This window comes from Pseudonaja textilis, chromosome 8 (assembly GCF_049901715.1).
Source record: "Pseudonaja textilis isolate UNSWEBS1 chromosome 8, rPseTex1.2, whole genome shotgun sequence".
Classification (NCBI taxonomy): domain Eukaryota; kingdom Metazoa; phylum Chordata; class Lepidosauria; order Squamata; family Elapidae; genus Pseudonaja; species Pseudonaja textilis.
In genome coordinates, this window is record NC_141997.1 from 39,330,731 (window position 1) to 39,346,135 (window position 15,405).

Below are 15,405 nucleotides of genomic sequence, written 5' to 3' on the forward strand. Positions count from 1 at the left end.
GGCTGTACTTCCCCTCTAGGGTTACTTGCATTTCCTTTTGAAGTATGTAGTTTTAGTGTATCTTGGACCAACACTGAATCAAAGGGACCTGGATGTAAAGAAGTCCTGCATTTAACATGCTGTGAAAATGTAGTAAGTCGGTTGACAGTAATCAGGAGAGAAAATTCTACTATAAAATGCACAAACACCCTTTAAAAATTAATCAGTGTATTCTTTTCTTCCTCCAGAAAAACCTCCCAATAAAAGCAGTATGAGGATTGTAGTGGATTCAGAGTCCCGGAAGAGAACTATCGGCGCAGGCGATGGACTTGCAGCAAAGAAGAATTGGTTTGACAAGTAAGCAGTTGTTTGCTCTACTGACAGCAAAGTCAACAGAGTAATGAAGAACCAGCTGTCTTGGCCTCTGCTGCTCAAAAGACCCCCTCCTCTTAATCCCCCTCCCCCCACATATTTTGACTTTAAAAGCAGAATTTAGGTACAGTACAGAAATATTGTCTACACTTGATTTAAAGTTTGAAAGCCAAAAAAACAAGTGAAAATAGCAGCTGCAACAACTTGAAGTCTACTTTTTTGTATGTGTTTCTAATATCAGGTATTCATGTAAAATAGCAGGGCTTTACAACCATTATCTTGAATTTTTTGTTTTTGATGGATACTTGTGGACACTGTAGATGCAGATCAAATAAACAACACTTTGAATTATTTTTATATGGGCCCTGTAATACTCAACATTTGTATATCTATATTAAAAGAAAATCACATTATCATATAAGTTCACTTGAGTAATACAGGTGTTTCTGTTGCATGAAAACATGTCCAAATACTGCTTTCCAAATTAAGAACAGTTTTAATAGAATAACAGACTTGGAAGGGACCTTGGGAGGTCTTCTGCTCCAACCCTCTGCTCAAACAGAAGACCAGTACTATTCCGGACAATTGATTAATCGTTCTAACTGTCAGAACATTTCTCCTTAGTTCTAGGTTGGTTGTCCTTGATTAATTTCCATCCAGTTTTAATATACATGTCAACAACTTCCTCATTCCAAACTGAATTAATCTTGGTTTATTCAGTTTGCAATATACATTAATATACTATAAGATTTAATCTTTAGCAAGATATTTACGCTAGCCCTGTATAGGTTTCTGTAGAGGAAAACATGGGAATCTAAAGGAATGTTACTCATTTATGATCGTTATAGTATATATAGGCGATATATGATAGAGGCTGGCACGTGATGATGAATTGATCTTTGCTTTTCCCTATTTGGATAGTTGCCGATAATGATATACTGAAGCTTTTCTTGTTCCACAACCGTGTTTAAAATAGATGCCTCTTGGAATTGAGTTTCAGATTATTTATCATTTAATTCCACGTTTTAACTATTCTCTTGTGAATTGATTTCTATTAGTAACTTTAAGCATTTGAATTTTTTTTTTAGACAAAATTTTAATAGAACAAATAGTCCGGCTTTCCAGAAGAAGATGCAATTTGGGAATGAAAACACAAAACTTGAACTGAGGAGAATTCCTACAGAGCTTAATAATATCAGCAAACTAAATGAACACTTCAGCAAATTTGGAAATTTAGTGAATTTGCAGGTAGGCGATAGTGTGGCTGGCTGGAGAATTCTGGGAGTTGAAGTCCTCCCATTTTAAAATGTCCCAGGTTGAGAAATAGGGCTGTAAACCTTTTGACCATATTTTTAAAATAATATATTGGAAATTCTTTACTAGTTGAATCATGGATCATGACAGTGTATTTTTTCTAATACATAAAGGCATGAAAATATCATCTGTTTAAATAGAGAGTTTTAATCAGAGGTTAAATATTGGAACAGAATTAAATCTTTTGCAGTTACCCTGAGGCAAGAATAAGCAACATTGTTTCCTCCAGATATTTTGGCCTAATTATTCCACGTTTCTTTGCAATTGTCCCTGCTGATAGGGCCTGATGGGAATTTGAATTCTAAACATTTGAAAGGAATTTGATTGCCTATCTCTGTATTTGTAAAGTGGCACAATACTAGTTCCTTTCTTCTCAAATAATCTATACACGTAGTCCTCAATTTACAACAGTTCATTGAAGCTCCAAAGACACTGAAATAAGCGACTTATGGCTGCTTTCACATTTACAATTATTGCAGCATCTCCATGGTCGCAAGATCAACATTCAAATGCTTGACAACTGGCATGTATTTATAACAGTTGCAATGTCCCAAGGACACGTGATCCCTTTTTATGACCTTCTGAAAAGCAAAGTCAATGGGGAAGCCAGATTCACTTAACAACCGTGTCACTAACCTGACAACTGCAGTGATTTACTTAACTGTGAATTTTAGACTCAGTTGAGGTGGTAGGTAAAGGACTAGCTGTATTACAATTTACTGTACTGCAATTTAAAAAAAATAAAAGGTTCATTTGGCAGGCCTTCTCCTAAATATTTGTGTAATAGGATATTTGGTTCATTTGTATCCTGTTAAAAGTCTATGATTTGGGATTGCACATTTTCTTTCTTTCTTTCTTTCTTTTTTTTGGGGAGGGGTTTAAAAAATTGCAAGAAAATTTTATTTATTTGTGCCAAAAACATACTCAGTAAAATGCCTAGAAATGTACATTTTGAATAACTACATTCTTCACTTCCTGACTAGAAATTACAAATTAGACCAGGTTGCTTATGAGATTTCTAATAAAGTCTGCTTGAACTCCCAGGTGGCTTAATAATGTTCTGAATATTCTCTGTATGACATTCCTAAAGAGTCTTGTGCTTTTTGGAGAAGACTCTCTCTGCATTTCTCTACATTGTGTTTGCTTTTCCTTCAAAAATCATAGGTTGCCTACCAGGGAGATCCAGAAGGTGCCCTCATCCAGTTTGCTACCCACGAGGAAGCTAAAAAAGCAATATCAAGTACAGAAGCCGTCTTAAATAATCGATTTATCAAAGTCTATTGGCATAGAGAAGGCAGTACTCCCCCAATTACAACTTCAGTTCCGAAGGTAAAGAATAAAATTTGATTAATTTGGATAAGTCTTTTAAGCTAAGTACCTACTTTAGCATGGTTTTCAAGACGTTTGAACCTTGAATTTTCCAAATCAATACTTAGAATTTTTTTTATTTGAATAAGAATTTTGCTTATGAATATAGATCAGTTAAATATTTTATTTCACATATTTGAATTTTTTACTATAAGAAAATGAGTCATTTGGAGCTAATACAGCATTTTAGTACCTGATTGTTCTTGTAAGATATTCTTAGCCCTTCCTAGTTTCATTTAAATAATAATGTTGTGCATAATGCAGAGTTCTCCCAGTCTTATAATGAAAATGTCTCTGCTATTCATTAAAACATCCCCCTCTGTTATATATAAGCCTGGAAAAAAAAACAGGATTGCTTTATTTAATGAATGTTACAAAGATATTTCATGAGGTTCAACCATCTCTGTGGAACACATATTTAAGCATGCATGGCTCTAAAAATACTATTTTTAAACTTTGAGTATGTTTTTGTGATAACCTGAAACACTCATCTGATCCCTTTCTGAAGTATTATATAGACCCATATAATTATTTATTGGAAAGATAATCTGAGGATATTCATACAATCGCACAAAAATTGTTAACATAAACAGGAAAGATTAAAGAACACTTAATCTTAAATTGTTGTTTTTAGATTTAAATAATTGAGTAGTTTCAGAACTATGGCCTTATAAAACTTACTGAAAATATAATTATACCAAAATAGCATTCAGATTAGAGAGCATCATGAAAAAAGGAATAATGGTAAAATGTCTAGAAGCCAGTCATACTCCCGAGTTGAAATATTTATGAACTATTATGAAGATTTTTATTTCTTTTTAAGGTAATACAGCCTTTGGTCCAGCAACCCATTTTACCAGTTGTGAAGCAGTCAGTCAAGGAACGATTAGGTCCAGTGCCTGCCAGTAACATTGAACCAATTGAAGCACAGAGTGCCAGTGTGGAAACAGTTCAGGTGAATGTGACTCTTAATTTTCCTTTTAACTTTCTTAGTCTGCAAAACCAAACTGTAGTTTCTTCTCTGTTAGAAGCACCTATGCAGTGTAAATGGGAAACGGAACTTTTTAAGAATGATTGAAATGAGTTTTATGTTTAATTCCCATGTTTAGTAAAGTGGCACATTTGAATTGATAAGGCCGCCTTACAGATTCATTACAGTTCTTTCTAATGAATAGCCAAAAATGTTTAAAGGGATTAATCTTATTGCCTCTGAAGAATTTAAGTGTTTTAATACTCAAGTAAGTTTTTATTTATTTATCTTTGAAAATTCCCCATTGGAAAAAAAAAGGATATAATGGCTCACAAGCTCATTGAAATATTAATTAAAGCAACTTCATTAGTAAAACAAATGTTACATGAATTTGTGGTAGGGGAAGGCCAATCTAGAAAGTTGGGTATGTAAGCAAAACATAAAACATTTTAATCTGGGATGTGGCATATCATAAGTAGAGGACTACCTGTATTGCCAAACTCTTGTAGATGACACACTTCCAAAACTTTGCTTTTGAGCAGCCATCGTGAGATTTAATGAATCAATGCTGTTTGCTCTTTTTTTTTTTACACGGCAAATAGAAATGGTATATCTAAATAGGCCCTGTCCCATTATTTATTGCACTGTACGCTCACTAGTTTTTAAATCAGCTTGCAGTTTGATTTGTTTCCAAGTTTGGTATTTGATCCAGCAGAAAGTTGTACATTTTGAAGTTATGCCCCCAAATCCTGTAGTTGAAGGGAATGGGCGTTTTGCAAAACCCTTCTACAATCTTCTATTTATCTTGGTGGAATTGGTTGGGTTTTCGATAGCTACCTTAAAAGTGAGACAAAATGTACTTAAAAACATGTATTACAAACATTAAACAGATCCTTTTTCACCTAGAATGTAACCAAACTGTCTGTAAAGGATAGACTTGGGTTTGTGCCTAAACCACCTACTCCAACTACAGAAAAGGTAAGAAAACTATAATACTCAGCAAACTGTCACCTAATTAACCAGAGTCAGCTTCAAAGCAGATGTTCAGGTGTTATAAATGCAAAGTAATTGTCAGCTTCTTTAAAACCATAGCAGCTCTGACACGACAGCAGTTGAAATGCTACTAACCATACTCGTTTTCACATCGTCAGTGAAACCTAAATTGTTGCTTTTTCGGCATGGATTTGCATGCCGAGGTGTTTAACAAAACTAGTTTAAATTTGGTGCAGCATCTGTTAGTACAGAGGAAGTGAAATTGCTTGACATTAGAAAATGACTGGTGTAGTAAAGCTAGCAGCAGGAAATTGCTGTGGTGTGCTGTCACATTACTAAAGCTCTTGGCAAGAGCACCCTTTTGGATTAACATTTTAATAAACCTCTGTCAGCATCGCTGATAGGAAGAGATTATGGGAGTTCTAGCTCAAAGCACCCAGATGATGTCTGCTAAGCTGTTATATTTTGCTTTAATGGTTCGGGCTCTTTGCTTGGCATCCGTGGTTATGTGGCTTTCAGTATTAGGATGATACTCAGACTCATTACAATTTTATTTTACTTAATGGAATTTGCATATTGGATAATAGAGGAGGTAGATACTGAATAGTGTGGGTATATAGTTATAAACTACAAATTAAAAGCTTGCTGCCTTTTATTTGTGAGTTTAGATGCTTTTGACTTGATGAGTCCAATACTCATATAGTGATACATGATAATTTAAGTTGGATAATATGTCCATAGGCTTTGGGGAAAAAAGAAGCAGGTAAGAGAGAATTAGCACAGGAAAAATAAACCAGAGACTAATCAACAGACATTTAAGGCCTTTCTTGAAAGCGTTACTGATTATTTTGAAAACTTCTTTAACAGCCACAATTCATAATTTCAATATGCCCTTCTAATGTACAAAATTCATTAGCTCTTTCTTACAGTTCCTTCTATATATTATAATATAATAGAAAAAATAATCAGATATCCAATTATGTACATTTGATTGATAAATAAGACAACTCCCTTTCTTAAATTTCCATTTTTTGTACGTTGAGGAAACTAGGAGTTTTTCTGATTCTATGAAAATCATGTCTTGACTCAACAGCACTCTGTAACCACAGATTTTACAAGTTTTAAAATTATACTTTAGCTTTCAGTTAAATTGCCTTTAACTCCCAATTTTACTGTTTTTGAATTCAAAATAGTAATTAGTAATTATAATAAACATGTTTATTATATTATTATTTTATTAATAAACCTTTGACCTCTCAGTGTTTGTTGAGACCATGGTTTTTCCTTATAAGAGGGCAGATCTTATCTGTATTAAGATGGAAGACTTCTAGGAAACTGGTAGACTGTAAGATAGAATGTTCTCAAATATAGAAGTAGGTAAAAGCAATCTTTTGTATTTTATTGCTAAGAAAACACTTCGATAAGTCTAGATAACATGCCTTTGATGTGAGAGTTTCTATTTCATTAGGTACTAATGAAATATTTTTCTACTACAGGTATTGTCAACTTCTACCGGCTTGACAAAAACAGTATACAATCCAGCTGCTTTGAAGGCAGCTCAGAAAATTTTGCCTGTTGTTAATACTGCCCTGTTAGATTCCAGTGAAGCACAGAAGAAAAAACAGGTACATTTAATGTGATTGTGGGTAAAGGACATTTTCCTTGTTGAAGCATATTGTTTATAATCTTCTAACTATGATTAGGAAATTGGGAGCATTCAAAGACTACTTTCTTCCTATGAATTTCTGTTTATATAAATATATACTTTTTTCAAATATATTTATGTGAAACTGTATATATATATGTGCATTTGTGTGGTCTCCCAATCGTAGCATACAATCATGATTACAAATAATTTACAAACTCTGGTTTCAGTTATCACATAGAATAAAAATCCTGGTGTTATTTGCTGTTCGTTTTTCCTCATGGACTACTTATCTTGAAAAATCCAATATGTTAGAAGTGACATTTGTTTTGCTATATTTCAAGATTAATTTTAGTTATTCAATTATACATAATTGAACAATAATATTTATATATTTTCTAGATCTCAAACAATGCGAAATACAATAAAACACTGAGATATAAGATATATATTTGAGATATGGGAAGATATTAAATGCTATTACAATTCCACAATTCCCCCAAAGGTGCCTTTTTCAAGAGACAACTGGACTTTCTGGTTTTATTATTATTATTATTTAGTGTATAACAGAAGAAAAGTAAGCACATACACAATCCATGTAATTACATATAAAACCTCCATATAGCAGTGGCCTCATAACTGTATGTCCAATCCAGGCATGGCTTTGTGCAGCTCTTCTAGGGAAACAGAGAAGGGACATGGTGGGCAATCTTTCCAGAAATTCCACAATGATATTACCATGATGGCAATCCCATGTTGAAGAATACATGTTTGAATTATGGACAGTTCTTTTCTTTTGCTAGATTTTTAGGGGTTCTTCAAATCTCAATTTAATTATAGACCCTTAAAATAACAGGACTTGAATATAGATGATTTTGTTCAAGTTTCCTCCAATGATGCCTTTAAATTACTGAGTTTCTGCATATAAGTTGAACAAATATTCCATACATTGACGAGAAGAGAATGTCTAACCACGGATACCCTGTTCAGATATGTGATTGTTAGATAATTATGTGTTATTAGTGAAAACATAATATGGTTTGGGCTTTTTTCTATATATAATGATTCTTTTAAATTAAAAACAATTAATTAAAATTTTATCTCTGTGTGTACAGGTGTACGTGTGTATGTATATACTTGCCTGTACGTACATAGTTGGAAGCATTTTAGCTATTGTGGTATTAGCAAAGGTATTGAGATGCTTCCTGGAATTTTTATATTTTTAGGAGGCATTAAGACTTCAGCAAGATGTGAGGAAGAAAAAACAAGAGATCCTGGAAAAACATATTGAAACGCAAAAGGTAATAGAATGATAACAGTAAAATATATAAAATATAAGGGTAGATTTATGTCATTAAAAAAATTGAATTGTAAAAGCAGTTAAATGGAAATCAGAACAAAGAAAGAGAATCAGTCCCCATTTAGCAACTGCAATTGGGATGGTAACTCGGTCATCAAACAAAGCAGTTACTAAGTGAAAAGTCGTATGACTGCAACTGTGCTTACTATTTTATTTCAGCTTTGCTTTGCTTTACAGTGTCAAACGGATACAGCCCCAAGCCACTGGGTGAGCCCAAACAATGTGGAAAGTTTCTGGAACTTGACTCAAAAGGAACCAGGGCAAAAGGGCAAATCTTACAGCCCTTTTCCCTCACTCTCCCGCCCTTTGGAATGCTCATCCCAACGCTGTGATTATTAGCAAGAAAAATTGATGTTTATAGTTAACATTTATTGGAGAGGAAGGGATTACAAGAGAGTAAGCAGGCATACAATGGGAAATACAGGTCTAAATACATTAGGGCCAACTCGTTGCCTAGCAAGTTGGTAGCTACAAACCACTAACTGCCAAGAAGGCAAAAAAGCCATCAATATAAAATTGATTAGAATCTTGTCAGTGTCAGGCAGCAGCACAGCTGGATGGGTCTAATAGCTAATTAAAGTCCTAGAACTGAATTTTTTAACTTGCACTTAGTACTTTTTAGGGACGCATATTGTGTTGCAAGGAAAAGCAGCTCAGAGCTAGTTTATTTAGGCAATCTTTCCTGCCTGTGAGGGGGAAAGAAAGAAAAATATGTCAGACACAGGAAAACGTGTATTGACAAATACATGAGAGAAAGATGCCACAAGGATAGTAAATGTGGGCATAAGTTTCAAAGTTATTTTTTCATTTCACATAACTGTGAGCAATCATTGATGAGGCAATTGCTAAAGGACTATCTATATTCATATTCAGTAAGGGGCCATATATATATTTGCAGTACGAGTAAGACATTAGCAAAGATAAGTTTGGAAGAATTTTAGTTTCAATTTTGTTTCTTGTGGATGAATTTTTCAAACAAATATTTTTGAGAAAGTAAGCCAATAACATAGATCTTGGTAGTAAATTGACTTTTTCTGTCTTTTTATATTGTTGAGAGGTATGAATTTTTAAAAATTGAAACATATAATTGGATCCAGGATTTCGCTGTGAAAAGCGTAGAGCACATTAGTATTAGAATGAATATTTTTATATATTTTATGTGTGGGGAAACTACTCGTAAAGAATTCCTGTAACTAACACGATAATTCCACTAGATGCTGATTTCAAAACTGGAGAAAAATAAAAATATGAAGTTAGAAGACAAAGCCGAAATCATGAAAACTCTGGAGGCATTAACCAACAGTATCACCAAGTTAAAGGATGAATTGAAAGGAGTTTCCTCAACAAGCACTCCGGTAAAAAGCATGAAAACAAGGACACAGGTATACAGATTTTTAAATTTTATTTTTTAATTTATTTGTATCCAGCCTTTATTATTTTTACAAATACTCAAGGTGGTGAGCATACCTCCATTCTTCTATTTTCCTCACCACAACGACAACCTTGTGAGGTGGGTTGGGCTGAGAGAGAGTGCCCAAAGTCACCCAGCTGACTTTCACAGCTAAGACGGGACTTGAACTTACGGTCCCTTGCTTTCTGTCCTGGCATCTTAATCACTAAACCCGTGATGGCGAACATATGGCACACGTGCCACAGGTAGCATGCAGAGCCATTTGCCAGCATGCAAGCCGCAAGCAAACTTACCTCACTGTGTATGTGTATGCCTCCCAGCTGATTTTCAGCCCATTTTGAGGCCTTTTTCGGCCTCCCAGAGGCTTGAGGAAAGCTTCTGCAGCCTTTGTAGGACGAAAAATAGGCCCGTTTCGTCACTTCCTATATTTCCGGAAGTGGCGAAACAGGCCCATTTTTCGGCCTGCAAAGTCTGGAGAATCTTTTCTTGTGCCTCTGGAGGCTGAAAAAGGCCTCAAAAGGGCCAAAAATCAATTGGGAGGCGCAGTACAGGTAAGGGGGCAGCAGCGTGGGGGGGATTGTGTGAGCATGCGCAGGAGGTGGGGGTGCGCCTTCTGGGTGCTGGCACGCGAGCGCACGTACATTTTTTGGCACGGGAGCCCAAAAATGTTAGTCACCACTGCGCTAGACCAAACTGGCTCCCATTTTGTTCTTTTCAGATCTCTTTTAACTCTTTTTGTTATTTAATTAGTTTTGTTTTCAACATCCACGATTGTATGTATATTTTTATGAGTGTTTACAATTCATTCTTGCCTTCAGGAGAACAATGGAAAAAATATCCCCTCTTCTTTCAACACAAATTTTTGAGCCGAAAATTAACTCCAGACAAATTATTTGGTTGCTTAGCAGTCTGAAGTAATACTGCTAAGCAAGCAAATAATTTGTTTGAAGTTAATTTTCAGATAGAATCATAATTCAGAATCTGGAAAAATAAAAGTAATTCATTTAAAACTGATTAAAAACCAAATTATGGCTAGTGTTCTGCTAATGTGTGTAACCTCTGTTGGGGACTTCTTTTTCTACCCAGCATCCTTGTTATATCGCGTGGAATCCTAGTTATTTCATCTGGTATTTATATGTGAGTTAGAAAATGCAAACCAAATTGCTTCCATAACTTTTTAGATGCAGAAAGAACTATTGGATACAGAGTTGGACTTATATAAGAAGATGCAAGCTGGAGAAGAAGTTACTGAATTAAGGAGAAAATATACAGAACTGCAGCTTGAAGTAAGTATATTTCACCATTGCTGGTTAACATTGCAGATGTTTCACTTCTTGTCTACATAACGCACGAATTGTTTTGAACAGAAATCAGCTTAAACTGTCTTTAATGGAGTTCTTAGACTTACATATTTGTAAGTCTAAGTTGTCTTTTAACAAGTTTGTCTTTAACCTAAGTCGCTATCAACAGCAGGCATTTTTACAATGTACCCATAGATGGTGCTATTGGTGTTCAGAAGTATTGAAGTGCCCCTAACCTATTTCCCAGGCCTTTACGATTCACTGCCCCTTTTTTTTACTAGAAATATATATTAACAGAAACAGTTCTTTGTTAAATGTAGCTTGATGTGGGTCCTGCTGTTCTATAAAAGGAATCTAAGTGACAACAGCACAATTTGGTATTTCTTTCATTAATTCTGTGAGCCATCCATTATGCAGCAGACAAGTGTTAAAAAATTAACACAGAGAGAGACATACCTTTGCAGTTCATTCAGTTGAATTTTGACTCAGTCTGTGACACGTATATTTGGGCACGCATATTGTGAATATATTTGCTTTAGTTTCACTTTCTTCTAAGAAAACATCAAGGAATTAAACTATTAATGACAAAGTATGTGGTTAGATTTGAACCCTCTTTTTCCTTCAGTGTGGCATAATTAGCATTCCCTCCCCTAATTTTTCTCACATCAAGAGACCTCTGGGAAAGTTCATCTGAGAGAGTAAGAGTGCCCTAAAGTCACCCAGTGAACAGAGTCAAGCCAGCTACAATTCAAAGACGATAATGCTATATGTATCACTATAAATTACATAATGCAGAGCATTGTTCTAAAGTTGAAAATGCAGACAGAGTATATATCTCATTTGGGTTTCTACGAACATTTTTTTTAATTATCGCTAGGCCGCAAAGCGAGGCATTCTTTCCTCTGGCCGTGGGAGAGGAATGCACACACGAGGTCGAGGTGCATCTCGTGGGAGAGGTAGGGGAGTTCGAGGCCGGGGTCGAGGAAGAAGTCTTTCTGTTCACGCCGTGGTGGATCATCGTCCTCGAGCCCTTGAAATCTCAGCTTTTACGGAGAATGACAGGGAAGATCTCCTTCCTCATTTTGCGGTATGTACCTGTCTGATTTTCTACGGAGATTCTCGGTCATCCGGGTGTGATGGTTGTCCCAAAGGTACTTTTTCAAGAGGCAACTGGACTTTCTTGGTTTTTTCCTTTGAAGACCTTTTGCTTCTCATCCTAGAAGCTTGGACTACCTGTCTGACTGTTCTGTTAATCTTAGTACGTTGTGTGATGTGTGTGTGTGTTATCTCTGACATTTTCACTGTAACTGATAAAATATTCAGGCCAAGTTAAATTTGCTGAACAACTTCAGATGTACTTTAGACAAGACAACTGTTGCCTTATTTTTCTGTAAGAGTGGAAAAAGGGCAGGAGAGGATAAGAAATGGCAGGTTGTCAACATGGTTGAAGGAAAGGATGAAAATAAGGACGTGTATATCTTGGTTACTGATTTGTAATAACGGATTGGATAGGATTGGATCAGATTCATACTCATACTCGATGATATAAAGTCTGTGCCTTTGATACATACATCATGACATCATAAATCCCAGAAGTGGCACTTGCATCCTTATCCTGTTTGTTTGATCATTCTGATGAAAGAGTGTGTTTGGTTTTGAACCTGGTGCTTTCTGAGCTTGGTTGCTTGCTTTCAGAAATTTCATTACCCAGATAGGGAGGGATAAAATGAACATCAGATAACATTATCTTGTAAGGTGGAGGTGGTTGCTTTTTTTGTTTTTAAAGAAAAACGTGCTTAAATTTGTCTTATATTCAGTTTCCTTTTAATACTTTTATAAAAACACAATTCTGCAGTTATTTTAGATTTGGAATCATTGTCAGTGCAAATTGTATCTAAATGCTTTTAGCTTAAAGTTATCAAATACGTTGCCTAGATGAGTATCTTTTTTCCTCTTAAAAGCAATATGGTGAAATTGAAGACTGCCAGATAGATGATTCTTCTCTCCACGCAGTGATTACTTTTAAAACAAGAGCTGAGGCAGAAGCAGTAAGTATATTCCCCACCCTTTTTCCCCACTTCAAGTATGTTTATATTTGAAAGTAAAATGTTTTCATGTGTCCTGTCTTTGGAGCATTGCAGTCTTCCAAAATCTGATTAACTCCTATCCTTTTCAGTTTTAAGACAGTTATTAAAACTTCTCAAGAAAGTTTTGCAAAAATATCTTCTGTGTATCAATTATCATGGGTATTTTATACTAAGTACTGGAGGGAAGGAGGGATAGATAAAATTATGTTAAGTCTTCATTTTAGGCAGTTGCATTTGCAGCATTTGTTCTATTGAATATTATTCTAGCTTTAAATCATTTAATTAAATACAACAGATCTAATAAAATAGTATTTCTGGGCAATCACCTCAGATGTTTGCATCACAATCTGAAATACCAGAAGAGAGGCATAATGAACGTTGTCTATGAATATTTCTGAATATATAATTTCTAGCATTCATTTAGTTGTTTCCTGGAGCACTGGTAGTAGGAAACAATGTCTATGAAGAATATCTTCCATTTTTCCTTTTATTTGAAATAAATCAAGACTCAAGAATGTTCAATATGAAACTTAATAGTTCTAAGGCAACTTATGTCAGATATTTTTTGTTGCATTCTTCACCAGTTTGTGAATATTCTAAAATTACAATATATTAAAATTTATTAATTTTAATAATGTTACTGATTTTAATATATTTAATCACTTATCTTCCAAAAATTAAATATACTTTGGGAAAAAAGTCAAGTTGGAAAGATTTGCACCCTAAAGTTGGAGCTATAAAAGCATAGCATATGATCATATGAATTTAATAATTTATTTACTAATGTCAAATCACAGTTTGCTCCAATGTTGAACATTTGCAAGTTTATTATTCCGCAGATATAATCCTGTGGATAGGGAAGCCTAATTAAAAATGAAGGATAATAAACAAGTCTCTCCTTGTCAATAAACTGAATTAATGCACAGTATATTTTTTGAAAATATAACTTGAAGGTGGTGAGAAAAGTAAAATCTTGCACCTGGACATGAAAAACCAGATGAATAGATAGGCAGTGCAAGAATATTGCCTGTGAGAGGTCTAGGTGCACTGGTGGACCATTGCTTAAATAATGCGTTGCAGCTGCCAACACAGTTCTGGGCTGCCTAAACAGAAGAATTGTATCAAGATAAGTGAAGTTATAGTACCACGTTATATGCCCTGATGCACACTATAGTGCACGTTGGGAATACTGTCTCCATTTCTGATCACCGTGATACAAAAAAAGATGCTGAAGCCCTAGAAAGTGTGCAGAGGAGAGCAACTAAAATTGTAAGGAGTCTAGAGGCTAAATTGTATGAAAAATGGCTAAAGGAACTAGATATATTTAGCTTAACAAAGATAAGAGTATGAAGAAAGTTGGTATTAGTCTTCCAATACTTAAATGGGTTGCCACAGGGAAGAGGATGTTGATTTATTCTCCATAGGACCTTAGGATAAGACAAGAAGCTTGTCAGAGGGAGATCCAGCCTGGAAATAAAGAGTTTCCTGATAATGAGAACTATTAAGCCATGGAACTGTTTGTCTCTTGGAGTTGTAGATGCTCACATCACTGGAGGCTTTCAAGAAAAGATTGGGCAACCATTTGTCCAGGACGATATGAGGACTCCTAACTTGGGAGGTTGGATTAGAAAACTTTCAAAGTTCCTTCCAACCTTAATGATTTTAGGTTTCATTCTATGGAAAAACAGACTGTAGAAATTCATTTCTCAGTTAGTTTCAGCTTTGTGAGATCTCTTCGAAGGAATGGTAGTGAATATTTTACTGCCTTGAATGAAAAAAGGTTAAATTTTATGATCACATACATTTGGGTTTGGGATGATTCCCTAGTTGTGAAATGTTACATTTTTATGTTGCTGTAATTTTTTTCAGAGATTACCATGTTTTTTAAAAGCTCAAATGTCATATATACTCAGTCTTTAAAATCCCACTTTGTGATGTTGTGACAAGACCATGTACAAAAAAGTCTCCCGAGTTGCATTTTAATAGGTTTGTGGTATCTTTTAAAATTTATCATAAATTTATATGTACAGATTTAAAATTTATGCCTAGGGACTTTAATATCACACAATTCATGTTCAGATGTCATTGGACATATAATTGTTTCCACATTTCACATTATGCTGTACTTTCAGATTCTACCATAAATCTTTTTTTGACCATGGCAGTTATTATTTCAGAATGATGCTAACACTGATTTATGCTAGTTCATGTTACTTTAATTTGGAGGTACTATTTCCAAAGCAAGCACTCTGATACTTGAAGGCATGAATATCCCATAGGTTTATTTTTTTTAACAATTCAATTGCCAGACTTTTGCAGAAAATAGAATGTTTTGCTGCAAGATAAATTAGATTCATGAAATTTATTTTTTATTTATTTATCAACCCATTGTGTTATCAAGATGCAATGTTTTGGATTGCAGTCTTATTGACATTAATAAATATCAGTATTTTGGAGAAAAACACAAATAAGGAAATTATTCAGTAACAGTTGGCTATACAACTCATACAATGTGATGCAACATTTGAGAACTTTAATTTGAAGTTCTTACGTATGTATGTATGTATGTATGTATGTATCTATGTATATTATTCAGCTTGTTCGG

General features: G+C 34.7%; 1 protein-coding gene across 1 annotated transcript in view; it reads left to right on the forward strand.

Moving 5' to 3' along the window:
• Positions 1–15,405, forward strand: part of RBM26 (RNA binding motif protein 26) — a 42,738-nt gene that overhangs the window by 20,562 nt on the left and 6,771 nt on the right. The window contains exons 10-20 of the mRNA XM_026705290.2: positions 228–336; positions 1,440–1,599; positions 2,830–2,994; positions 3,857–3,988; positions 4,910–4,981; positions 6,493–6,621; positions 7,868–7,942; positions 9,216–9,383; positions 10,594–10,698; positions 11,591–11,800; positions 12,675–12,761. Of these exons, the coding sequence (XP_026561075.1) occupies positions 228–336; positions 1,440–1,599; positions 2,830–2,994; positions 3,857–3,988; positions 4,910–4,981; positions 6,493–6,621; positions 7,868–7,942; positions 9,216–9,383; positions 10,594–10,698; positions 11,591–11,800; positions 12,675–12,761 (1,412 nt within the window). The remainder of the gene's footprint in view (positions 1–227; positions 337–1,439; positions 1,600–2,829; positions 2,995–3,856; positions 3,989–4,909; positions 4,982–6,492; positions 6,622–7,867; positions 7,943–9,215; positions 9,384–10,593; positions 10,699–11,590; positions 11,801–12,674; positions 12,762–15,405) is intronic.